Genomic DNA, 22,469 nt, shown 5'->3' with positions numbered 1-22,469 from the left:
CCAAATTCCAGTGGGCCTCTTTTCCTTCTCAGAAAGAACTTCAGACTCTCACACTACCTGAATCTTGTTAGCATTCCATATGAAATATCCAGAAGAGCCCTGGAACCCTCTTCTAATTCCCACACCTCTTCCTGGTATATATATGGGAAAGAGTGAAATGTGACCGGGCCAAATCTCACAGACTGGCCTGCCACCGGATCTTACACAGGTCAAGCACCCAACTCTCTCTCAATTATTCATGAATTTTCTGCTGTACAGAGAATGAATTTTTTTCAGAGTTCAAAAACTAGTCTCTCTATAGAAGCTTTAGAGAAAAATAAACCAAGTATACAAATAAGACATTTCCCCCCATAAAACATCAGTCGGGGCGTAGATAAGACAGATAAGCTTGTGGTATCTCTGTCCTTGATCCGAAAAGCCAGATTTGAGCCTGGCACTTTCCTGTTCCAACACTTCTAATGGGTATTTACTGCCTCTGGAATGACCAAGCTCCCATGCTGTCACTCAGGGCCTCCACAGTCTTGCCCTAGCCCACCCTTCCGGCATTACATCTTACGACTCCTCTACAGAAAAATTCTGAAAGAGATGGGAGTACCAGACCACCTGACCTGCCTCTTGAGAAACCTATATGCAGGTCAGGAAGCAACAGTTACAACTGGACATGGAACAACAGACTGGTTCCAAATAGGAAAAGGAGTACGTCAAGGCTGTATATTGTCAGCCTGCTTATTTAACTTATATGCAACGTACATCATGAGAAGCGCTGGGCTGGAAGAAGCACAAGTTGGAATCAAGATTGCTGGGAGAAATATCAATAACTTCAGATATGCAAATGACACCACCCTTATGGCAGAAAGTGAAGAGGAACTAAAAAGCTTCTTGATGAAACTGAAAGAGGAGAGTGAAAAAGTTGGCTTAATGCTCAACATTCAGAAAACGAAGATCATGGCATCTGGTCCCATCACGTCATGGGAAATAGATGGGGAAACAGTGGAAACAGTGTCAGACTTTATTTTTTTGGGCTCCAAACTCACTGGAGATGGTGACTGCAGCCATGAAATTAAAAGACGCTTACTCCTTGGAAGAAAAGTTATGACCAACCTAGACAGCATATTGAAAAGCAGAAACATTACTTTGCCAACAAAGGTCCGTCTAGTCAAGGCTATGGTTTTTCCAGTGGTCATGTATGGATATGAGAGTTGGACTGTGAAGAAAGCTGAGCACTGAAGAATTGATGCTTTTGAATTGTGGTGTTGGAGAAGACTCTTGAGAGTCCCTTGGACTGCAAGGAGATCCAACCAATCCATTCTGAAGATCAGCCCTGGGATTTCTTTGGAAGGAATGATGCTAAAGCTGAAACTCCAGTACTTTGGCCACCTCATGTGAAGAGTTGACTCTTTGGAAAGGACTCTGATGCTGGGAGGGATTGGGGGCAGGAGGAGAAGGGGACGACAGAGGATGAGATGGCTGGATGGCATCACTGACTCGATAGACGTGAGTCTGAGTGAACTCTGGGAGTTGGTGATGGACAGGGAGGCCTGGTGTGCTGCGATTCATGGGGTCGCAAAGAGTCGGACACGACTGAGCAACTGAACTGAACTGAACTGACAGAAGTCCTCATCTATAGCCCAGGCAAAATAGACAGTTTCTACCTAACTTCACTGAACAGTTTCCAGCTTCCCACACCTGTGCATAACTCAATCACAGTACCTATAGCATTTATTGCACATCTCCCCCTAGACTGTGAACTAGCCACAGGGCAGAGACTGTCTGATTCACCTCTGGGTCCCCTACCCCTAGCACAGTGCCTGACATGGGGCAAACATTCAATAAATGTTAATGAATGAATGAAAATATCTGAAGTTATTCTGCCCTTAAACTGCTTTAGTTGGACTCCTATTAGCAGACTAAGCACAGTTTGGGTCATTGTCGAGAAGGAGAAAGACCTAAAAGAAAGAAAAGCACGAGCAATGTGATCCAAGCAACAGAAAATATGTTTTAATAGTGAACTAAAAGAAAGCATGGCTGTTTAGCCTCCAGAAGAGAAGATGAGGCCCAATTTGATTCTGGTTTTAAGTCTACAAAAGGTTTTCATGAGAAAATCTTGATCTCATCCTCTCTTATAATCAGAGGGAACTTTTTCATATTCATGGAAAGTGGAAAAAGAAACAGCTTAAGTTCAGGCTAGGGGGGCTTAAGATGGAGAGAGAAAAACCAAATCAGGCAGCACTTTTCAAAAGACACTGTTACTGTACTTTTTGTCAAGTGAATTGAAGGGGTTTGGCTGAGTACTGTTTTTTTGGGCCATGCTATGCAATTTGCGGGAGTTTTGTAATCTGACCAGGGATTGAACCCTGGTCCTCAGCAGTGAGAGCACAGGGTCCTCTGGACTGCCAGGGAATTCCTGGTAGGCCCTTTTGTTGAAGGCTGTGCAAAAGGAAATAAACATGCAGCTCTGTTCCTATTTGCTATGGAGACCAGGTGGGTGAAACAAAAGTCAGGTAAGACTTTTCTAATGAGTCACTGACTCTTTTTTTTTAGCCACTGACTTTTAATTGACCTACTGGCACTTTTTGTCATATCGTCCTTTGCAGTCCTGTGATGGAACAATCTAGTACAGGCATACCTCAGAGATACTGCATGTTTGATTCCAGATCACTGCAATAAATCAAGTCACATAAATTCTTTGGTTTTTTGGCACATGTAAAAGTTATATCTATACTATATGGTAGTCTATTAAGTAGGCAATATCATTATGTCTTAAAAAAATGTACATACCTTAATTAAAATTAATCATTAAATTAAATCAATTTAATATTAAAATTAAAAATAATAAAATACACTTATTGCTAAAAAATGTTAACTCTCATCTGACAATACACAGTTGCCACAAACCTTTAATATGTAAGAAATACAATATTTTCGAAGTGCAATAAAATGAGGTATGACTATGTTTCAAATTTTCTTGAAGGGACAATGGAAAGAAAGAGAAGGCATATCAGAATAAGACAGTAGGGAAATGGTCATAAAAATATACCTTCTATAAAACCAATACCTAATTGTATATCAATAATAATTATCAATAATATTACTATTGGGACTTTCCTGGTGGTCCAGTGGCTAAGACTCCATGCTCCCAATGCATGGGGTCCTGGTTCCATTCCTGGTCAGGGAACTAGATCCTGCATGCCACAACTAAAGAGCTTGTGTGCTGCAACAAAATGTTCCCATTCTCCAACTTTCTTTACCTCCTTTCTGAAGAGAAAATAAACAGAGCCCCAGTCATGGCATTTGAAGTCTTCAGTATAGTGAAAAGAACACAGGTCTCTGAATCCAACACTAATAGGTTTGGACCAAGCTCTGTCACTTATGAGCTACATGACTTTGGGCAAATCACTCTAGTCTTTCTGAGGTCCAGTTTCTTCATCTTTAAATTGGGGTTAAATATCCCCATGTTATAGGATTCTGAGGATTAAATAAATTATAGTGTGTAATACATCTAATATACTCAGCCACAAAGCAGAGACTAGATAAACGTCAGTGTTCTTCTCTTCACACCTCTATACATTATGGCCACAATTCATCATTTCAGTTTATTTCCCTTCCTCACCAAATCCATTCCTTTCCCTCTACCTCACCTCCACCTCTAGACTACTGCCCAAGCTGTTCCTTCTCACAGGAATGAACCTCCTTCAAGGCCTAGCATAAATTTTTCAACCTTCAGGAATCCTTGCTGGACCCCCTTTGGTCATGTTGGGATTGATTTCTCCGACTTTGTTTACATTCTTTACTAGAGTTACAAGAGTCAACCTGATTTCAGTTATTTATGTACTTATCTGTCTTGCCAACTACACTGGAGGGAGAAGGCTCTGAAAAGACAATTACTTACAGGAGGGCAGGAAATGTGTTGCTCTCTTCTGTGTATATTTCTCAATACCAGGGTCCTGTATGTAGAAAGAGCTCAATATGTGTTTTTGAATTGAATCTTGCCACCATGGTTTTTCCAGTAGTCATGTATGGATGTGAGAGTTGGACTGTAAAGAAAGCTGAGCACAGAAGAATTGATGCTTTTGAACTGTGGTGTTGGAGAAGACTCTTGCGAGCCCCTTAGACTGCAAGGAGATCCAACTAGTCCATCCTAAAGGAGATCAGTCCTGGGTATTCGTTGGAAGGACTGATGCTGAAGCTGAAACTCCAATACTTTGGCCACCTGATGCGAAGAACTGACTCATCTGAGAAGACCCTGATGCTGGGAAAGATTGAAGGCAGAAGGAGAAGGGGACGACAGAGGATGAGATGGTTGGATGACATCACCGACTCAATGGACATGAGTTTGAGTAAACTCTGGGAGTCGGTGATGGACAGGGAGGCCTGGTGTGCTGCAGTCCATGGGGTCGCAAAGAGTCAGACATGACCGAGCGACTGAACTGAACTGAATCACTGACTGAGAAACTTTACAGAAAGCTCCTGGACTGCATTTCTAAAATTCTGCCCTCACTGCCTGACTTGTTTAACACGCAATTTTTAAAGTATACTAATATTCCTAAACTAAGAGCCACCAATACTCATGCAGTTTGCTTCATTCTATCACCCACTCTTTCAACACTCTCTGGACTCATGTAAAGACATTTCTTCAGGATATAGGAAGACATGGCTGGGAGAACATCACTCTCTCATGGAGGTAGGTGACCCTGAAGAACTGTTCTACCCCATGGGTTAGAACGACAGCCACTGAAACCATATTAAAAAGCAAACAGTATTCCAGGCCAGAATACTGGAGTGGGTAGCCTTTCCCTTCTCCAGGGATCTTCTCAACCCAGGGATTGAACCCAGGTCTCCCACATTGCAGGCAGATTCTTTACCAGCTGAGCCACCAGGGAAGCCCAAGAATACTGGAGTGGGTAGCCTATGCCTTCTCCAGCGGATCTTCCCGACCCACGAATCGAACCGGGGTCTCCTGCATTGCAGGCAGATTCTTTACCAATTGAGCTATCAGGGAAGCCCATAAAGCAAACATGTAGAACCCAAAAGTAGATCTGAATGATTTCTAGCTGCCTCCGTTTCCAAGTCTGTAGAATACATAGTTTTGACATGTCACATATAAAGCACTTAAAACAGTATATGCCACATGATAAGTAATAAATGTTCAATATTTCCTTATAAAGTAGCAGACTGGAAGAAAACAGAGTCAGAATCTTTCACTTTTCATATTATCTCTACCACTGACTCATGTCTTGTCCAGTCTTGTCCTTTCCCCTCTCTGGGCCTCTTCCCATCTGTAAAATCGAAGAAGAACCAGATGTTGCCCAAGCTGCCTGTACCTTCAATGAGGTATATTTCTGTACAATCACCAAAGAGCCTTCCTGTTCCAGATGGTGAAGCTGCTGGCAAGGAAAAATTGTAGCTGCCAGTTCCCAGAGGAGAGGGGCCAAGGCAAAGTCAGAACAATTGATTGGTAAACCACCTGTGCACCTTCCCCTGTGTGAACTATAACACATTCAGTGCAGGATCCTGAACAGAACATCACCTCCTTGCCAACAGAACTCACAGCAAAGGCAAGGCAAGAGGCTGAAAACAATAGTAGCAACGGCGGATTCTGCCTTGTGCAGGATTCCTGCACTTTCTTACTTTGATGCCTATAATTAGGGCACCATCAATCTAAACTAGGACTCTCCTTAGGCACAAAAAGAAGGAAGAACACAAAGGCCCACTCTGAACCTGAAAGCTCATAAAACAGAGACCAAAGCAAATATATAAAAATGTCACTGACTCATCTGACTGCACACACTGCAGAGGCCTACTATGTGCCAGGCAGAGGAGGGATGAAACAGACATGGTCCCTTTCCACCAAAGTACTCAGAGCACATCGTGGGGGACATATCCCAAGGTATACTGTCATCAGAGCTATATTCAAGGTGTGGGAAGGGGGCAACTAATCTAGTAGTGGGAATCAGAGAAGCTTCAGTGACGGGTTACAGGAGACACAGGCCTTGAAAGATGAAGGTGGGGACTCTAGGAAGAGTGAATAAAGGAACATGCAAGGGAGTACTTGAGGGAAATTTAAAAGAAAAAAGTTTATTTTGCCTGGGCCATAAGTTGCAGATTTGAGAGAACAAACAGAAAAAGGGCAGGAGAGAGATTTGGGAACAGATTATGGAGGGGCTTTTCCATAAGGCCAAAGAGTCCAAACTCCATAAGGTAGGTAACAATGCCAGCCAAGGTTTCTGAGCAGAGATATGTTGAGAACATTGCTCAGGAAGATCACATGGGCACCCATGAAAAGGAAAAAGGAACCAAGTTACTAAATTACTATGGGATCTTCATAAGTTTGTGCCAGAACCCAACAGCTCCTGTTCACAGAACTCACTGCCCAGGTTCAGCTTCATGCAATCCGAATTTAAGAGGGGCTCCCTTGCTAGGCCCTATAACCATCAAAATCTGCTAGCATAATAGGCCTCCCAAAGTCAAGAACCCAAGTAGCACTATGGATCACAGAAAGGGAAGAGCTGATGTGGCAGAAGTTGGGGAGAGATCACCAAAGTCTCCAGCTGCCCCAGCTCCACATTAAAAAAACAAAACAAAACATCAACCCTCTTTACATTACTTCCAGCCAAGCCTTCTTTAGAGGGGCTGAAGCTAAGGATAGTGGGGCTGAAAGCACTTGGGTCAATGGCTGAAGATCCAGTGAAATAACAGACATGAATTGTCCAGCACAGTGCTAGGCATATGACGACTGGTCAATAAGCAGTGAGCCAACTTGCAAGGTCAGCTCCACCTGTAAACCCCACTGAGGCTTCAAAACCCGGTCACCTTAACTCTTCCTCCAAGGCCTTTCTAACGTCCAAAATGACCTAATTCCTAGAAATCACACTCATTTCATGTACCAAATATTCAGCACCCAATTCACGACAGGTGCCACATTAGGGGACTGCAACTCACCTTCACAATGATCCTCCTGTGCCCTTTTAATAGAAGAGAAGCTAAAGCTCTGGGTGGGAAAACTTGCACAGCTACCAAGTGGCAGATACAGTCTGTCTCCTTAGGGAGTTAGTTTCCAGGCCACCTGTCAGATGGTCAGTGGCAAATCAGAGGCTAGCGTGGTGAAGGCACACAGCTAGTTAAGTGGCAGAGGTGAGATCTGAACCCAGGAATGCCTGACCCAAACTTGAGCATTTCCAACATTTCAATCCTGTCACCCACGCTGGCCTCTGATCTGCCACTGACCATCTGACAAGGTAGCCTCAAGGAGACAGGCTGTATCTCACACTATTCTCTCTCCTCACAGGACAGCGACCCACACACGTCAGGAACTTTTAACTGAAAATAGTTCACTTTAAAATAATGGAGTGCACAGATATCAAACATTCCTCACGTGAAAAACTATTCATGACGTTGGACTGCCTGAGCCTTGAGCCCAGCCATATAGCCTGATACGTACCGAGTCTCAAACCGGCCCCTGGCTAAACTCCGTTCTCGGACACCTGTCACAACCCAAGCCCCGAACCCAGGCGCCGGCTGAGCCCGGACTGGAGACACGCGATGCGCCCAGAGCTCGTCCCAGACGGAGCCTCAAGGAGAGTCTCAAAGAAGCTGCTTCTTCAGCTGTCCGCCCCCGCCCGGCCGGCAACAGAATCTAATCTGGTCGTGACCTCGGGCCGTTCCGAAAGCCCCGACAGCTCCTTCCCAGGAACAGGACTCATTCACGGGCCGCCTCCCCCCTCCCCCGTGGGCGCCCCATTTTACTCGCAGAGATGTCTCGTGTCTGGGCTTTACCTCAGCTGACTCCTGGCGGCAAACGTCGCTCGCACTCCACCTACAGAACGCTCCCCTGAGAACGCGGAAGAGGGAGTACTAGCCCCGAGTGGCGGGCCCGACCTAAGAGAGGGTGAGGGGCGGAGCTGCGCCTGCGCCCTGTTGGCTACGCGCTGGGAAAGGGTGGGGACGCACTAAGTAAACTGCTCAGGCCTGCTGGAAGAGGGGCGGGGCGATTGCTGGGGTAGGGGGCGGGGCTTGGCGCCTTCTGACGCTACCTTTTCGGACTGGAGGTCAGGAGTCCTGGGAAGCGCCTGGAAGGAGGAGGCCGAGCAAGGAGCAGGTATAATTATATTTACCGAGCGCTTCTGCATGCTTGGGAAGAATACTTTGAATGCTGCCAGTCTTTTAAAAAACGAGAACGAATTCTGTAAAATTTCTTAGAAGGTTTGGGTGCTTGGAAATTTCTTAAAGAGATAGGAGTACCAGACCACCCTACCTGCCTCCTGAGAAATCTGTATGTAAGTCAAGAAGCAACAGGTAGAACGGGGACAGACATGGAACAACGGACTGGTTCCAAATTGTGAAAGGAGTACGTCATGGCTATATATTGTCACCCTGGTTATATAACTTATATGCAGAGTATATCATGTGAAACGCTGGGCTGGATGAAGCATAGGCTGGAATCAAGGTTGCTGGGAGAAATATCAACTTGAGATATGCAGATGACACCACCCTTATAGCAGAAAGCCAAGAGGAACTAAAGAGCCTCTTGAAGAAAGTGAAAAAGGAGAGGGAAAAAGCTGGCTTAAAACTCAACATTCAAAAAAAAATCATGGCATCCAGTCCCATCATTTAATGCAAATAGAAAGGGAAATGATGGAAACAGTGACAGAGTTTATTTTCTTTGCTTCCAAAATCACTGCAGATGGTGACTGCAGCCATGAGATTAAAAGATGCTTGCTCCTTGGAAGAAAAGCTATGACCAATCTAGACAGCCCATTAAAAAGCAGAGTCATTATTTTGCCGACAAAGGTCCGTCTAGTCAAAGCTATCGTTTTTCCAGTAGTCATGTATGGATGTGAGAGTTGGACCATAAAGAAAGCTGAGAGATGAAGAATTGATGCTTTTGAACTGTGGTGTTGGAGAGGACTCTTGAGAGTGTCTTGGACTGCAGGGAGATCAAACCAGTCCATCCTAAAGGAAATCAATCCTGAATATTTGTTGGAAAGACTGATGCTGAAGCTGAAGCTCCAGTACTTTGGGCACCTGATGTGAAGAACTGACTCATTGGAAAAGACCCTGATGCTGGAAAAGATTGAAGGCGGGAAGAGAAGGAGACGACAGTAGATGAGACTGTTGGATGGCATCACTGACTCAATGGACATGAGTTTGAGCAAGCTCCAGGAGTTGGTGGACAGGGAAGCCTGGCATGCTGCAGTCCCTGGGGTTGCAAAGAGTTGGACACGACTGAGCAACTGAACTGAACAGAATGTCTCAATAGCCAGATGATCCTGAGTCACTCAGGCTTAGGTTCCAACTGAAGTTCTCAAAATTGCTATGTGCCCCATATGGCACACAAGTTCAGTTAAACAGAGATGAGGGCTCTAGGGGCTCAGAGGAGGAAAGTCTTAAGGAAGGTCTTCCCACATCAGATGGAGTTCCAGCCATGCCTGTGGCTCCCTTCACCATACACTCCACACAGCTCCTGGGGGTGGGGCAGTGGGAGAACCAGCAGGAAACAACCTCCAAGAGGCTGCAGTGTTCATGAGGGCCAAGGATGCTGGGGCATCCTTTACTCAGCAGGTGAATGCTCTGCTCCAGGGTGGGGCAAATGGCTCTCTTCCCTATTCCCTGCTGCAAATATTTTTATGGCTCCTGAGCCAACAAGAAAACAAAGCCTTCTGCAGCCTGGCTGCCCTTCTACATTCAATACACTGCCTCTGCCCAGATCCTCTCTTGCCAAGTTTTGCCCTATGGGGGCCTCTTTTGTGTAGCTGAGGTCCGAGCTCTCTCTTTTATCTTCTTTTTCTGTCTAGTCTTCTCCAAGCATCCCTCTCTGAATTTCTCAAAGTAGTTTTGTGACGGCTTTCTGATGTATTCAGACATTCTCATGTAAGGTACAGGTCTTGGCCACACAGTTCTGAGATAAATATACCTTTATATGGTGTATTCCAGAACAACCGTGATCCCAGAGCCTGAAGTTTCTGAGTCTAGTAATTGAGGAAGTAGTGAGTGACCTGTCATAGGAGGTATGCAAGCAAAGCCACGTTTTAGAGTGCTGGACTGGGGTCTCCTCTGGTAAGCCAGAAGAAGGGGCTGCAGAGTGGAGGGCCTTAGACACCTACAGCAATCACAAGAGGGACACTGGGCATCAGGAAGGCAGCCAGGCAACAAATGATTCAACAAGCTATTACATGTCAAGCATTTAGAGTTCTACCTAACACAGGGTGTGTGTTCAGTCGCTCAGTCCTGTCTGACTCTTTGCAACCCCATGGACTGTAGCCCACCAGGCTCCTCTGCCCATGGGATTTTCCAGGCAAGAATTCTGGAGTGGGTTGCTATTCCCTTCTCCAGGGGAATGTTCCTGACCCAGGGATGGGACCCATGTCTCCTGAGTCTCCTGCACTGGCAGGTGGACTCTTTACCACTGAGCCACCTGGGAATCACATACCTAATACATAGTATTTGTTATTATTGTGAATGATCCACAAACTGAGTAACCAAGAGTTTAGAAATCAGTAAGTCCCTTACTCCCACATGTGATCATGAAGGAGATGAGGGAAACTGAGGTTCAGAGGAGAAAGGAATGTGCCAGAGTATCTTGGGGGCTGGGCTGGGACTCGAACCCAGGTCTCTGCCTCCTAGGAGAGCCGCTGCATAAAGCCAGGCTGTCTCCTTCTCAGGGAGCAAGAAGAGTTCTAGGTGGGTCCTTGCTGACTGTTTAAGAACCAAGCTATTTTTCAACTCTTATCTAGGCAGTTGGGGTAAGGGGCTGTGGAATGACAGCAGGACCTGAGCTAAGCGCTTCAGGTATCCCTGGGGAATAAACTCAGGAGTCAGCCCATGTCTTGCCACCCCTACTTGGAGCTCTAACTGGCACCCAACACAGCCTTCTCTTAAGGAGGCCTTCTTCTGCTCTGATTAAGGTTAGAGCTGTATTTCTGTCCTGTCCCTTAACCCATTAGCTCCAATAAACCACCCAGATTAACAGGATGGGTGACAGTGACCAGTGCCAGGTGCCCTGAGCTGAAACAGTGACTCTCCCAAGAGACTGAGTTCCCCGAAGGTAAGGCCCAGCCCCCCCCACTCTAAGATTCCTAGCCTAGCCCAGGAATTCTAGGTCGTGAATTCTCAGAGCCCTGGGAAAACCTCAGTGTCTCCACCCTGGGGAGCTGGGCCAGATGTGACCACACCAGCCAGCCCTTCACAAGGCCCAGGATCTCAGGACACAAAGCCCTCCCTTCCCCATTCTGACCCAGTTCCTTCCACAGCCTGCCCAGGAGCCATGTGGCACCCAGACCACAGCTTCCCAACAGGCCCTTTAGTTTGCCTCCTTTATTTTACCAAAAATAACAAAGATAAATTTTCCCTCTGTTTCACAAAAAATAGATTGCCCCCATTCCACTCCCCCCACCTTTCATAATCAGCACTGGTAGTAGTCTAGACTCCAACTCCCAATATACAATCCTCTTTGGGAGACTCTTTGACTTCCCCGCAGACCCCCAGCCCCACGCCAGAATTTCTGGCGAAGCTGCTGAGCCAGTGTTTCCCTTGGGAATTTCTCTGGAGGCAGCTGTCCCAGGTTCAGCTGGCTGGCCCCAGGAGCCCCATGTGTTTCCCCAGCGATCTGGCAGCTGCAGGGCCATGGAGAGGGGCATGACTTTGGAGGCTTGGCTCAGCAGACAACCCCAGCAGACCACAGCAGTGGTGGGGTACTCTGGCATCAGGCTAGAAATCCTTGCTCAAAGCAAAAAACAGCTGTGTTCTGGAGAGAGCTGTCAAACACTCCTTTGGAGTGCCTCTCATCTCCCTGTGTGGCAATCCACAAGCCTGGGGTGAAAGTCAGAACCCCTGGTTTCTACTCCAGCTCCACAAAAGCTTTGCTGGGAGGCCTTGGACAATTTCTCCCACCTCTCTTCTGGTTTCAGTTTCCTCCTGTGTCCACGGACGTTTCTGTAAGTGAGACTGGATGATCCTCAGATTCCTCTGGTTCTCCATCCTGGCCCCCCAGCCCACCATCTCCAGGACAGGAGGGCCCTGTCCCTGTCTCAGTTTTCTCACTTGCAGGGCTGGACTTTGAGGTGCTGAGTAATAAGTGCTGAATGACCGTGCCAGTTTCTCTGTGGATAGTTATGCTCTGAGATCTAACCAGCTGGAATGCCTCAGGGATGGCTGGGAAGGGGGAAGGAGGCAGGTATTTGCAGGATGGGGGCTCTCCAAGCCTGGAAGACTCTGTTCACAGCTATATGGTCCTCAATATCCCAGATGGGAGATACAACTCTGGAGTTTCCCAGTTCAAGTTCATTAGCTCTGTGAGTTGGAGGATTATCTTCTACTGGGTTTCAGATCCTCACAACCACATCTGGAGATTCAGGGAGCTAGACTGGAGTGTATGATTCCTGATTTAAGGACAGAGGACCTTTGTGGACATGAGGGATCACCCCTGATGCCTAGGAGGCTGTCTATAACCAGGCCTTCCTGGAGGCAGAGGGATGAGGGAAATGACAGCGCATGAGCATCTCTGGCTGAGCAAATCCCAACCTGTGTGTACGGTGGGCCAGGATTTTAAGTATTCAGGATAGAGCTCCCCTTCCTACCTCCTACCAGCTCCCCAGAACTCATGCTGATGGAAGATGGTGGCTTGGAAGGTTCAAATATGGAGCTACATCTACAACCAGTTTGTGCACTTAACACACGTCAGGCACACCAAATGGGGTAACTGACTTGTCATCATTCCTAAGTGGTCATGGTCTGAAGGCCCTGGTCCCTACTTCCTTTCATCCATCCATCCATCCATTCATTTACCTAACATTTATGGAGGGCCCATGTGCCAGGAAGGGTCTAAGGCAACTTGCTCTCACAGACACACCCCACAGTCAATATCACACACATACACACAGATACATACATCTCATCCGTGTCCACTCACAGACCAGCTGCTCATGCTCTTGCACCTTTCTTGCCATCACTTCAGCCACATCCACACTCCCCAAATAGGCTTGAGAAGCACCGTGGAAGGGTCAAGTGTCAGAGCAGAAACCCTCTAGACTTCATGCTGGGGGGTTAGCTCCTCTTTTCCTCCTGTCTGCCCACCTTTAAGTTCTTCCCTTCTCCACTCCCAAGCAGTCAGGATGACATGTGGGCAGATTCCTGAGAACCAGAAGTTCAGGGGCTTTGGGTGTGTGGAGGGGCTCCAGGGCCTTCAGGTCCCTCTGCCACCAGACTTCTGATGGTCCCCTCCCTGGGACACTCTGTATTCAGGTGGTCCATCTGACAGTCAACAAGGTCCAGGTCTGGGCTCAGTGACAAATCCGCTCTGTCATCTCCCTCTGCAGAGACACAAGGTGGGGAGGGGTCAGTCAGAGCTCAGTGTACCAGGCAGCCCCTTCCCAAACTACAGGGCCTGGCAACTCTTCTGCCTGAGCCTGGCTCCTGCCTGCCACCACCACCCCCCAACTCCAGGCTGCAGACCTGTGTCTGTAAACTGAATGAATTCGCTATTAAAGTACAAAACCCACTGTTAAATGAATTGCGGTCTCCTGATATATCCACCTGGGTATTGGATTTTCTTAAAGAGCCTTTAAACTGAAAGGATCTGAAAACTCACAGAGGCTATCCCTGGTAGGGGAGGGCAGTGGGGGCTTGGCCTCACCAGTGGCTCCAGCTCCCGCTGGTCTACCAGGCTGAACTCGCGAATGAAGTAATAGAAGTGCTTGTAGCAGGTATTGACATGCGCCTCGGCCCCCATGCTGAGGATGCTGTCAAAGTGGTGGATGTAGACATGTACAAAGACGCGGAAGAGACGGGTCAGGATCTTGGTGCAGACCTGCTGGAAGTTCTTGGGGAAGGGAACTCCTAGTGGGTGGGATGGGCAGATAGATACAGGACATCAGCAACCTTTTGAGGAAACTCTGCCCAACCCTGCCCATCCCCCACACTGCCCAGGATGGCCTCTTTCCCTAGCACACTTCCCTGTGGGAAACAGAGATCAAGGTTTGCTTTCTCCAGTACTTCCCTTTTTAATGAAGCACAAAGCTCACTGTGCCTCTCTGCTGCTGAAATACAAATCATCTTCCAATTTCCCCATCACCCTGAACACGACTCTACAGCCTTGTTGGATCACTGACCAACCCTGCTGAGACTATGATGGAAGTTATGCCACAATTCTCTCCAGAAACATGTGCATCTGTAGATGCTTGCATATAACACTGTTGGATGCAATTCCAAGGGGAGTTCATCAATATCTGGGGCCCACTTTTTTTGGAGGGGGCCCACTTTTTAAAATATGAGCCTTCAGGATTGAATCCTGTCTTCCCAGCATGGTAGCTGCTCAAAGCCTTTCATAATCTGATCCTGACTTGCCTCTCCAGCTCCACCTGATTCCTTTCCCTTTGCAACATTCACACAGTGGGCCCCAGACCCCAATCCTGAGAATTCCTAAATCTTCAAGAATGAATTCAGATATTTCTCAGTCCTTCAAACATTCAATAACACTTGCAAGAAACTTCCATCTGTGAGCCAGGCCCTGTGCTGGGTCTTCTGCACCTTTAGCCTGGTATGATAACGGATATGGCAGCCACCCTAGCTTTGATAAAACTGAGGTGCATAAACATGGAACCACTTGCCCAAGGCCACTTAACTATTAATTAGTATAGACTGGAGGTGGGATTCAAGTCCTCTTTGCACTGCATCGCAGCACACCTCAAATAAATGCTATAGACCCTGCCAGCGAGAAAGCCCAGGACTTTCTCTGTGAAAAAGGCACGATTTCTGCCCAGTCTCGCATCCTCACAGTTGAATTTGAGGCTACACCCTCTTCTCTGCTGTGGCAGAGTCATCCCAGAGTTAAGGCACAGGCATCTGGGATCTCACAGGCCTGAGGGTGAAAACTAAAAGGGAACAAGAGCTCAGACACAGGCCCACACTGACTCACCCCACTCCATGAGGCCCTTCCCCTTCCTCACTGCTCTCGGGTGGGGCTGAGCCCTGTCTCCCTGTGAGCTCTTCCAGGCCCAGCCCAGGCCCCTCAGACTTGTCCTGCACATCTAGACTCGGGCTCCTGGGTCCCACGAGACCTGAGCAAGTTCTGAGTACCTCCTGATTCAGTGCATTTTCCGTCTCTCCTCCTGTTTCCTCCCGTGTGAAATGAAGATACCTGGGTTGCACATGATAGTGCAGGAAAGGGCAGGCCGCCAAATGGGGAGGGGTGTGGGTGGTGATTTGTGACTCAAGGCCCTCAGCATTCAGACTTCTCCCCTCTGGGCCTGACCACCCTGGCCCGCCCGTCTCTGATTCCCATAACCTTAACAAAGATGCGCAGGAGGCCAGGTAGGGCGGGCTGCAATGATGAACACAGGTCATGCCCACTTAGCTTCTAAGCCAACGCCTCCTCTTGCTGCCCTTGAGTGAGGAAACAGGGCCAGGATGATGTCACTCATCTCCCCTTCCCACCCTCACCCTTCCAGGCTGCCCAGCTGAGCTAAGACAAGGCTCCCTGACTGGCTTGAAATGGAAAAATTCTGCCCTGAGGGCCCACTGCAGTGGAGATACTGTCTGGCCCCCAGTCCAGATCGCCTTTTCTTTCCTGGGGCCAGGAGTCAGAAAAGACTCCCAAGCCACAGCAAGTCATATTAGCCCAAACAGGGTGACTTGCTAGGAGCACCTTGAGGCACTTGTTCTGGACGATTCTGAGAATCATCATGGTCTTGCCTGGGTGGTCCCTGGAGGGACACTCGAGCTTCAGACAAAAAGAGGCCTCAGAGAAAACAAAACAAAACGAAAAAAAAAGGAGCCTGACCTGCCTGCCAGGCGAGACTCACCTACACGCGTGGGAAAGACATCCTCGTCATTGATGAGGCCTTCGATCCAGTCCATGAGCAGCGCCATGTAGCGCGGCGCCGAGAGCTTGGCCGGCCGCCGGTACTGGCGCTCGTCCTGCCAGCGGTACTCGTAGCGAGGCCCACCGGCCATGACCGGGCAGCTGGTCTCGCTGCAGCGCTCGGCCATGGTGCCGTAGATGAGGTTTATACGGTTGAAGAAGTCCACCACGTGCACGGCGATCCAGTCATCTATGTTTTCGCCGGGCGGCAGCCTCACCACGCTGCGCAGGTCCAGGCCAGACTTGAGCGACGCCTGCGCCTTCTTATACAGCTCAAAGCGCTGCGTGCCGGGCTCAAAGCGCTTCCGCGGCCTGAATGTCTTGTCCTTGGAGAACACCTGCTTCAGGCACAGCGCCATGGCCGGAATGGGCCAAGGGTCCAAGGGCAGGACCTGCGGATTCCCTGCCAGGGCCAAGGACAGAGGGGAGCATGGTGGTCAGGTCCTTACCAAATGGACCTGATTTCTGCCACATCTTGCCCTCTTACCTCTTGACTTTTGGCCTGGAGTTCTCAGCTTGGAATCTAAATCCTCCTCTTCCCTTCAATCCGGTATCCTGCCCTATTGCTAGCTCCCCTGGTTCCCCCTGCCAAGCTTTCCACAGCCCTCCCACCTTTTTTCTTTCTTCTCCACTTTCATTGTGTCTCAGAGAGGGCTGGGCCTAGGCTCCAAACAGGTGCTCCTCAGACTTGCTGTGGACTATTAGAGTTGGCAGAGGCTACTGCAGGAGGCAGGGGCCTGGGTGAAATGATCTCTGGGGATCTCACGGGCCAGTTGGTACAGTGTGGGAGAGCCTGCCGGCATTGTGCTGAGGGTAGAGGGGGGAGCCCCCACCCTTGGCTTCCTCTGGGATATCCCGTAGTCCATCCGGCCACCGGGGATTCCCAGGGAGCAGGAGGGACTTTTCTACCAAAAATGTCCTTTCCTTTTACTACCCTGAAAGGAAAGAGCTCTCAGATGGCCAGCTGGGTGGCCTCTGAATGTGACTGCAGGCACTGGAGGAGAGGGGGAGGGTGGCAGGTCTAGAGGGGCACCACTTCCTCCAACAGTGGCTGGAGATCTTTTCTCCCAAGCCTGCCTCTCCAGCCTGAAACCCAAACCAGAACAAGCCACTGGCCCCTCCCACTGCAGCTGACATGCAGTAGACATTCCTAGAGCTCCTACTATGTGCCTGGCACTGGGAGGCAGGAAAATGCAGTCACATCACCCAGTTGGGACCATCCAGAATTCAGAATTTGCTTTGCTTTTTAGAATTGAAGGATCTCAGACGCAGAACAGCCTTTGGGGATGATGATAAGAGCGCTAGGCTTTGAGGCAGGAGACCTGGGTTCTAGTGTCATCCATCATTGCTGGGTGACCCCTGCAGCAGGGAGGGATTTGGCCCATGCAGTTTCCTGGGTCACTCATAGGCCAAGTTCCTGGGACTTCCAGGGTAATCACCTCATTTTCCCTGTGAGTGCTTGTGCTCTTGGGAAATGCAGGGACCCAGGTACCCACTGGAATTTAGCCACGTGAACTGTGATCCTAAGCAAGCACTAAGGCTGAGAGTAGGCTAAGCACTCAGCTTTGGCTCCAGGCTGAACTCTGACCTGTCCTTGACCTTGGTCAATCTGAGTCCTGAACTCTAACCCAGACTAAGCCTTAAAAACAGCCACAAAGACCTTGACACAAACAGGCCTCGACCTCAGAGCTGACACTGGAGTATTTTCCTTTCTCACATCTCGAGTAATACTGGGTCAGGTTTGGGGAAAGGAGGGTGGGAACAAGGTGACAACTGGGTGTAACCAAAGGCACATGTGGGTTGTCACGTCAGACAACAAGTCAAGCTAGTGGAGAAGTTTGAAACAAGGATTCCTCTCTGTGCACATAACACACAGCCAGAAGGGGAGAAGTCAAGTAAAATGAGAGGAGTTTGGAGAGTAGGGGCAGGTCTCCCCACAGGATCTTGTTGTCTTGAAAAAATCCTCTAAGATGTGGCAGGTCATCCATCTGCTACCCCTCAACTTCCCACCCAAAGAAGTCCTCAGTGTGGGACCCAAGCTTCCTGACCCTAGAGATTTCCATACTTCACATGCCCCTGCATCTAAATTCTGCTTGGGGAACTTTCCTGTGGGTTCCTTGGGGAACCCATCCAGTGGTTAGGACTCGGCACTTTCAATGCAAGGGGCGTGGGTTCAATCTCTGGTCAGGGAACTAAGATCTTACACATTATGTGGCATGGCCAAGAAAATTTTTTTAAAAAGAAAAAAAAAAAAGAAACTCACCTTATTCTTAGGGCAGGAGCTTCCAAAATCACACTACGATTAGTTGGGTCCCTGGGCTCTCCACCTTTGCACATCCCCCCTCACTGACAGCTACCAACAAACCTACCCTGGCATTCAACATCTCATCCCAGCTTTCTTGCCCCACTTCCCTCGAGCCACCACTCTGGGCTTCTTCCTGATCCATGAACAGCCCCCCAACTCCTGCTTCTGTATGTTTTCTCACACTGGTCCCTGGGCTTAACTCCCGCCCTCAAGTTGAACACTGCCTCCTCCCATAGCCTACTCTACTGCACCCAGATCTCTTTGTCCTTGGGTGGAGACTACTCTTTGGTCATTTTGTCCTCCACCAGCTTCACCTCCCAGCCTAGGTCAGGCCTGGTACATACTGGATGCTCAGGCTTTGTGGAAAGCTCAAAACCAAGAATCATTGAGTTGAAATAGCCCTGAGAAATCAACTGGCCCGACTCACTTCTTGAATGGATGAGGAAACTGAGGCCCCGTAAGAGGACTTTAGGAGCCTGGGTTCACGCAGCAAGTCACAAGCAGGGGATCTCCAGTGGCACAACGGACACTGGGATAAGGTGGGGCATGACAACTGGTCAAGGGCCATTTTCCTGTCCTAGCTGCTTGCCGCGGGTCTGGTAGAGATACGGAGAAAGGAGGGGAGTGAAGGAAAAGGGGAGGCATCTTCCCATCCACTAGACCAACTTAATTCCTGTTCCCCCAACACACTGTGCCTCCGCCACACTCCACAGCAACTTGGGTGTCCTAACCAGTGACAGGACTGTCCCACCTTCTTGCTGCAGAATGTCAACGCCTGGGTCTTTCCCCGGGGAAATGAAAGCTTGTGAGGGAGGGAACATGGATAGATGCCCCTGTATCCAGGCCACTTGTCTGTTTTCACTTCCCACTCTCATCCCTTTCAGTTCAGTTCAGTTCAGTCGCTCAGTCGTGTCCGACTCTCTGCGACCCCATGAATCGCAGCACGCCAGGCCTCCCTGTCCATCACCAGCTCCCGGTCACTCAGACTCACGTCCATCGAGTCAGTGAGTCTCTTATCTCACAGAACCACGGCTATTCCCCCTCTTGGCCCCCGTTTCCTAACTCTGGACGTCCTTTCATTCCTAAAGTGGCCAGTGATGGCTCGCTCCCTGGGTGGGCATCTGGGTTTCCCAAATAAAGGCCACAGAGGAGCCCTGCCTGCTTCTGACACTCAGCCCCCTGCCAGGGCCACACCTGCCACTCCTCCAGTCCTGACCCAGGATCTTGGCCCCAGTTGGAAACCAGAATCCAGCCTAGAGTAGTGCGATGTGTATTAGCGGGGTGAGGGTGGGCGGGAGCGCTGAGAGCAGAAATCCAAGAGGAAAGTCGAGGCGAGGACTCCCAGCTCCTCCCCGTGGCGCTCGGCCACCCACGACCACTCCTCAACCTCTCCCAGAACACCTGACGCCCCCATCTCCCCAGCCCAGCTGCCAGTACAGATGGGTCGTAGGACCCAGAGGAGCAGGCCTGAAATTTCCGCCTGCGAAGACACGCCTTCTTCAACCGACGCGCCCCCACCCCACCCTGACTTTCCAGCTCCGAGTCCCGGACCCCGGAACCAGGGTTGTGGGCAGCCTGCTCCGGGCGCAGGTCGCCTGGGGATGGTGCCAGGCCGGGACAGCCGAAGAAATGAAAGTGGAAGAGAGGCTGGGCTGTGTGCGCGGCGGGGCGCGTGGGGATCTCACTCACGGGGTCCGCCGGGTGGGTTAGCGCGAGTCCTCTCTGGTCGCGGAGTCACATCCCCAGCGCGTGGTCCTCTCCTCCAGCCGGTTCCCGGCCGTGCCGGTCTTCTCGCTTGTCCGCCTGCCTGCCCTGCCGAACCCGCTGTCGCCCTCCGCCCCCAAGGCGACGCCAGCTCCGCCCAGGCCCTCCCGGCCCCGCCACGCTGCGGCCAAGGGGCGGGGAAGGGGCGGGGAGAGAGGACCCCCCCCCCCCATACCTTCGCCTTTCCGGAAAGTCCATATCGCTCCCCCAGCTTCCCAGGACCAAAGGACTAAGAGCTGGTTCTCTTAGGGTCTAAGAGGCAGCCTCAGTTTCCTTGACTGTAAAATGGGGACAAACCCATTTTATCCAGCTCTGTCTGGAGCTGGATAATGGTGGTTTCCTTGCCTTCCTGGAATCTGTGTTTCCCTTGTCGCTGAGCTCAATTAGAGATCAGATCTGCCATCCACTCCCATACCCTCAGCTCCTGGCAGAGTGCCTGGCACACAGCAGGCACTTAATACCCATTTGCTGATTGAATGAACGAACGCCTTGGGAACCATTACCTCAGCACTCAAAGGACTGGCTCCCAAGAGTGCTCAGATCAGACTTTCACCTCACCCACCAGGGCTGGGGTTTTGGCTCAGGCTGGGCAGATTCTCCTCACTCCTGGGCCAAGTCATCCCATTCCCACCCTTTGCCCCCACCCACCCACATTTTTGTTCCAGCTATTCCCACTTTGGAACATCTTTTTTCCTTCCTTTCTTCTAATCAGATCCAAAACCAAGAGCTGTTTTGCATCCCCTACTTTTCTACCTGGGTTCTTTTCCCTGCAGAAGCACAGAATGCACTCTGTGGGTCCCAGGCCCAGGGACCAGTAGGCAGGCTCTTCCCTGGGAGGGAGGGCAGGGTGGGAGCCTTCTACAGTAGGAGGGCCAAGGCAGACAGATGGGCTGCAGAAATTACTCTGGAGGGGTGCTGGAGGTGAGCAAGTGGGGAGAGGGGCAGGAGGCATTTACATGGCACAGATACCCCACTGAGCTCCTCTTGTGTCTGGAATGTCTGCTTGCTGGATGGCATAAGAACACACTGGATTCTTGAAAATGAACTAAAGATTCATTTTTTTTGGTTGGATACCTATTTTTGCCCCAGTCTAAAGCTGCCACTCTCTTCCTTTTCCCCCCAATATCTGAGTCTTAACTCTGCCCCAGATCCTCTATAAGCGAACATTTGCATGTTCTAGTGTATGCAGAAGGAATTCAAACCTAGTCCTTCATTTGTTTGACATCATGATTCATACCCTTTACTGAATGTGACTTTGTGCACTGAGAACGGGGAGATCAAGTGATGGAGCTGACGCAGTGGTGACCTTAGGTGCTGATGGGTCAGCCTGGGGTGCGGTGGGAGACCAACACACAGAGATAACACAGGGTCAGAGCTCAGCCATCCAGATGTGAGAACTTGGTTATGGACTGACAGTAAGCACTTGGTAAGCGTGGCGTTACCAGCAGGAAACACATGGAATACTCAAAGAAGTGGCTGCTCCGAGGAGAGTTTAAAGAAGGCAGTATTTAGAGCCATCGTCAGGGTGTAGGAAAACCACAAGGATTGTGTATCGCAAAAGGACTAGCAGCCATTTGTTGTCTGCCCAAGGCTGGAGGGGTGCTGGGAGGAAGAGGTGAAAGTGGGAGCCCTGAGGATGGTACTACTGACCAGATTTGTGGCCTGAGCTCCACCGGCATACCCGGCCTACAGCAAATCATACCTCAAAGGACTGGGGGTTAAAAGGGGCCTCACTTCCCTCTATCTGATTTCTGGGAAGATTTCCCCATTGGCCAAATCCTACCAGAAGCCAAGGACAAGGAAACCAGTTGATGTAGCCCATAGAGGTCAGCCTCCTGGGACCCAGAGCTGGGAGGAGGAGGGTGGGGAGTACAGAAGATTCTTGGCATGTGGGCCCAGGGACTTTCACTTTACAAAGGAAATAGAAACTGCTTGTGCTTTCCTTTATCATTCTGTTCTAAATATTTCATAATTTCATTGTCATTCCCTCTTTAACCCATGGATGATTTAGAAGTGTGTTTTTTAGCTTCTCAACCTATGGGAGGTTTATATTTTTCTTGTTGACTTCTAATTATATTTCACTGTGGTCAGAGATCATGGTCTGTAAGATTCTTTGGAATGTGATGTGACTCCCTCTGTGGCTTTATACATGGTCATTTGCTGTACCTCTGAGCTGGGTTTTATGAGATAGGCAGGAGTTTGCTTGGTAAAGAGTGAAAAGCACAGAATCTTAAATTGTGGGAAATTTAGATGATCCATTTTGAAGAAACTTCAGAGGTTCTCAGCTTATCCACAGAGCCCCTGGGTGTCTGCCTCAATACAAACCAACAGGCTGGCATGTGGGATGGGAGGCAAGTGGAAGGATTGGGAGAAGCCAGAGATAGCCCAGATCCTGCAAACACCTGTACACCCTTCCTGTTGCTCTCAGTCTGGGCTCAAGACACTCTATTCTTCTAGGAGGCCCTGTTGGGGCGGAGAAAACTCAGACCTTGGATAACAGGGTCCTGGCTTTACTGTGTATTAGCTGTGTGTCCTTGGGGTACTCCA

The 22,469-nt window shown here is 49.5% G+C and overlaps 2 protein-coding genes across 5 annotated transcripts in view; both read right to left on the bottom strand.

Annotated features, from left to right (window-relative positions):
- MKNK1 (MAPK interacting serine/threonine kinase 1) overlaps positions 1–7,879 on the bottom strand; it is a 45,387-nt gene extending 37,508 nt beyond the window's left edge. For 3 of the 4 annotated variants that reach the window (XM_040231250.1, XM_040231254.1, XM_040231251.1), the window contains exon 1: positions 7,774–7,879. The gene's annotated coding sequence lies outside the window, so the exon portion shown is untranslated. Of the gene's footprint in view, positions 1–7,438; positions 7,743–7,773 lie in introns of those variants that run through there. The other variant, XM_040231252.1, reaches the window with a different exon arrangement.
- A 3,416-nt stretch (positions 7,880–11,295) lies between these two features.
- On the bottom strand, positions 11,296–19,977 carry MOB3C (MOB kinase activator 3C). Its single transcript, XM_040231249.1, has 4 exons — positions 19,848–19,977; positions 15,795–16,256; positions 13,628–13,830; positions 11,296–13,304 (listed from the first exon to the last, which is right to left on the bottom strand). Exons 2-4 carry the CDS (start codon positions 16,210–16,212, stop codon positions 13,275–13,277), a joined length of 651 nt encoding a protein of 216 aa, XP_040087183.1. The 5' UTR covers positions 16,213–16,256; positions 19,848–19,977; the 3' UTR covers positions 11,296–13,274.
- Positions 19,978–22,469: the final 2,492 nt, after the last annotated feature.

This window comes from Oryx dammah, unplaced genomic scaffold (assembly GCF_014754425.2).
Source record: "Oryx dammah isolate SB20612 unplaced genomic scaffold, SCBI_Odam_1.1 HiC_scaffold_28, whole genome shotgun sequence".
NCBI lineage: Eukaryota > Metazoa > Chordata > Mammalia > Artiodactyla > Bovidae > Oryx > Oryx dammah.
Note: the sequence above shows the minus strand (reverse complement) of the source record. Positions and strands in the feature narration are given on the sequence as shown.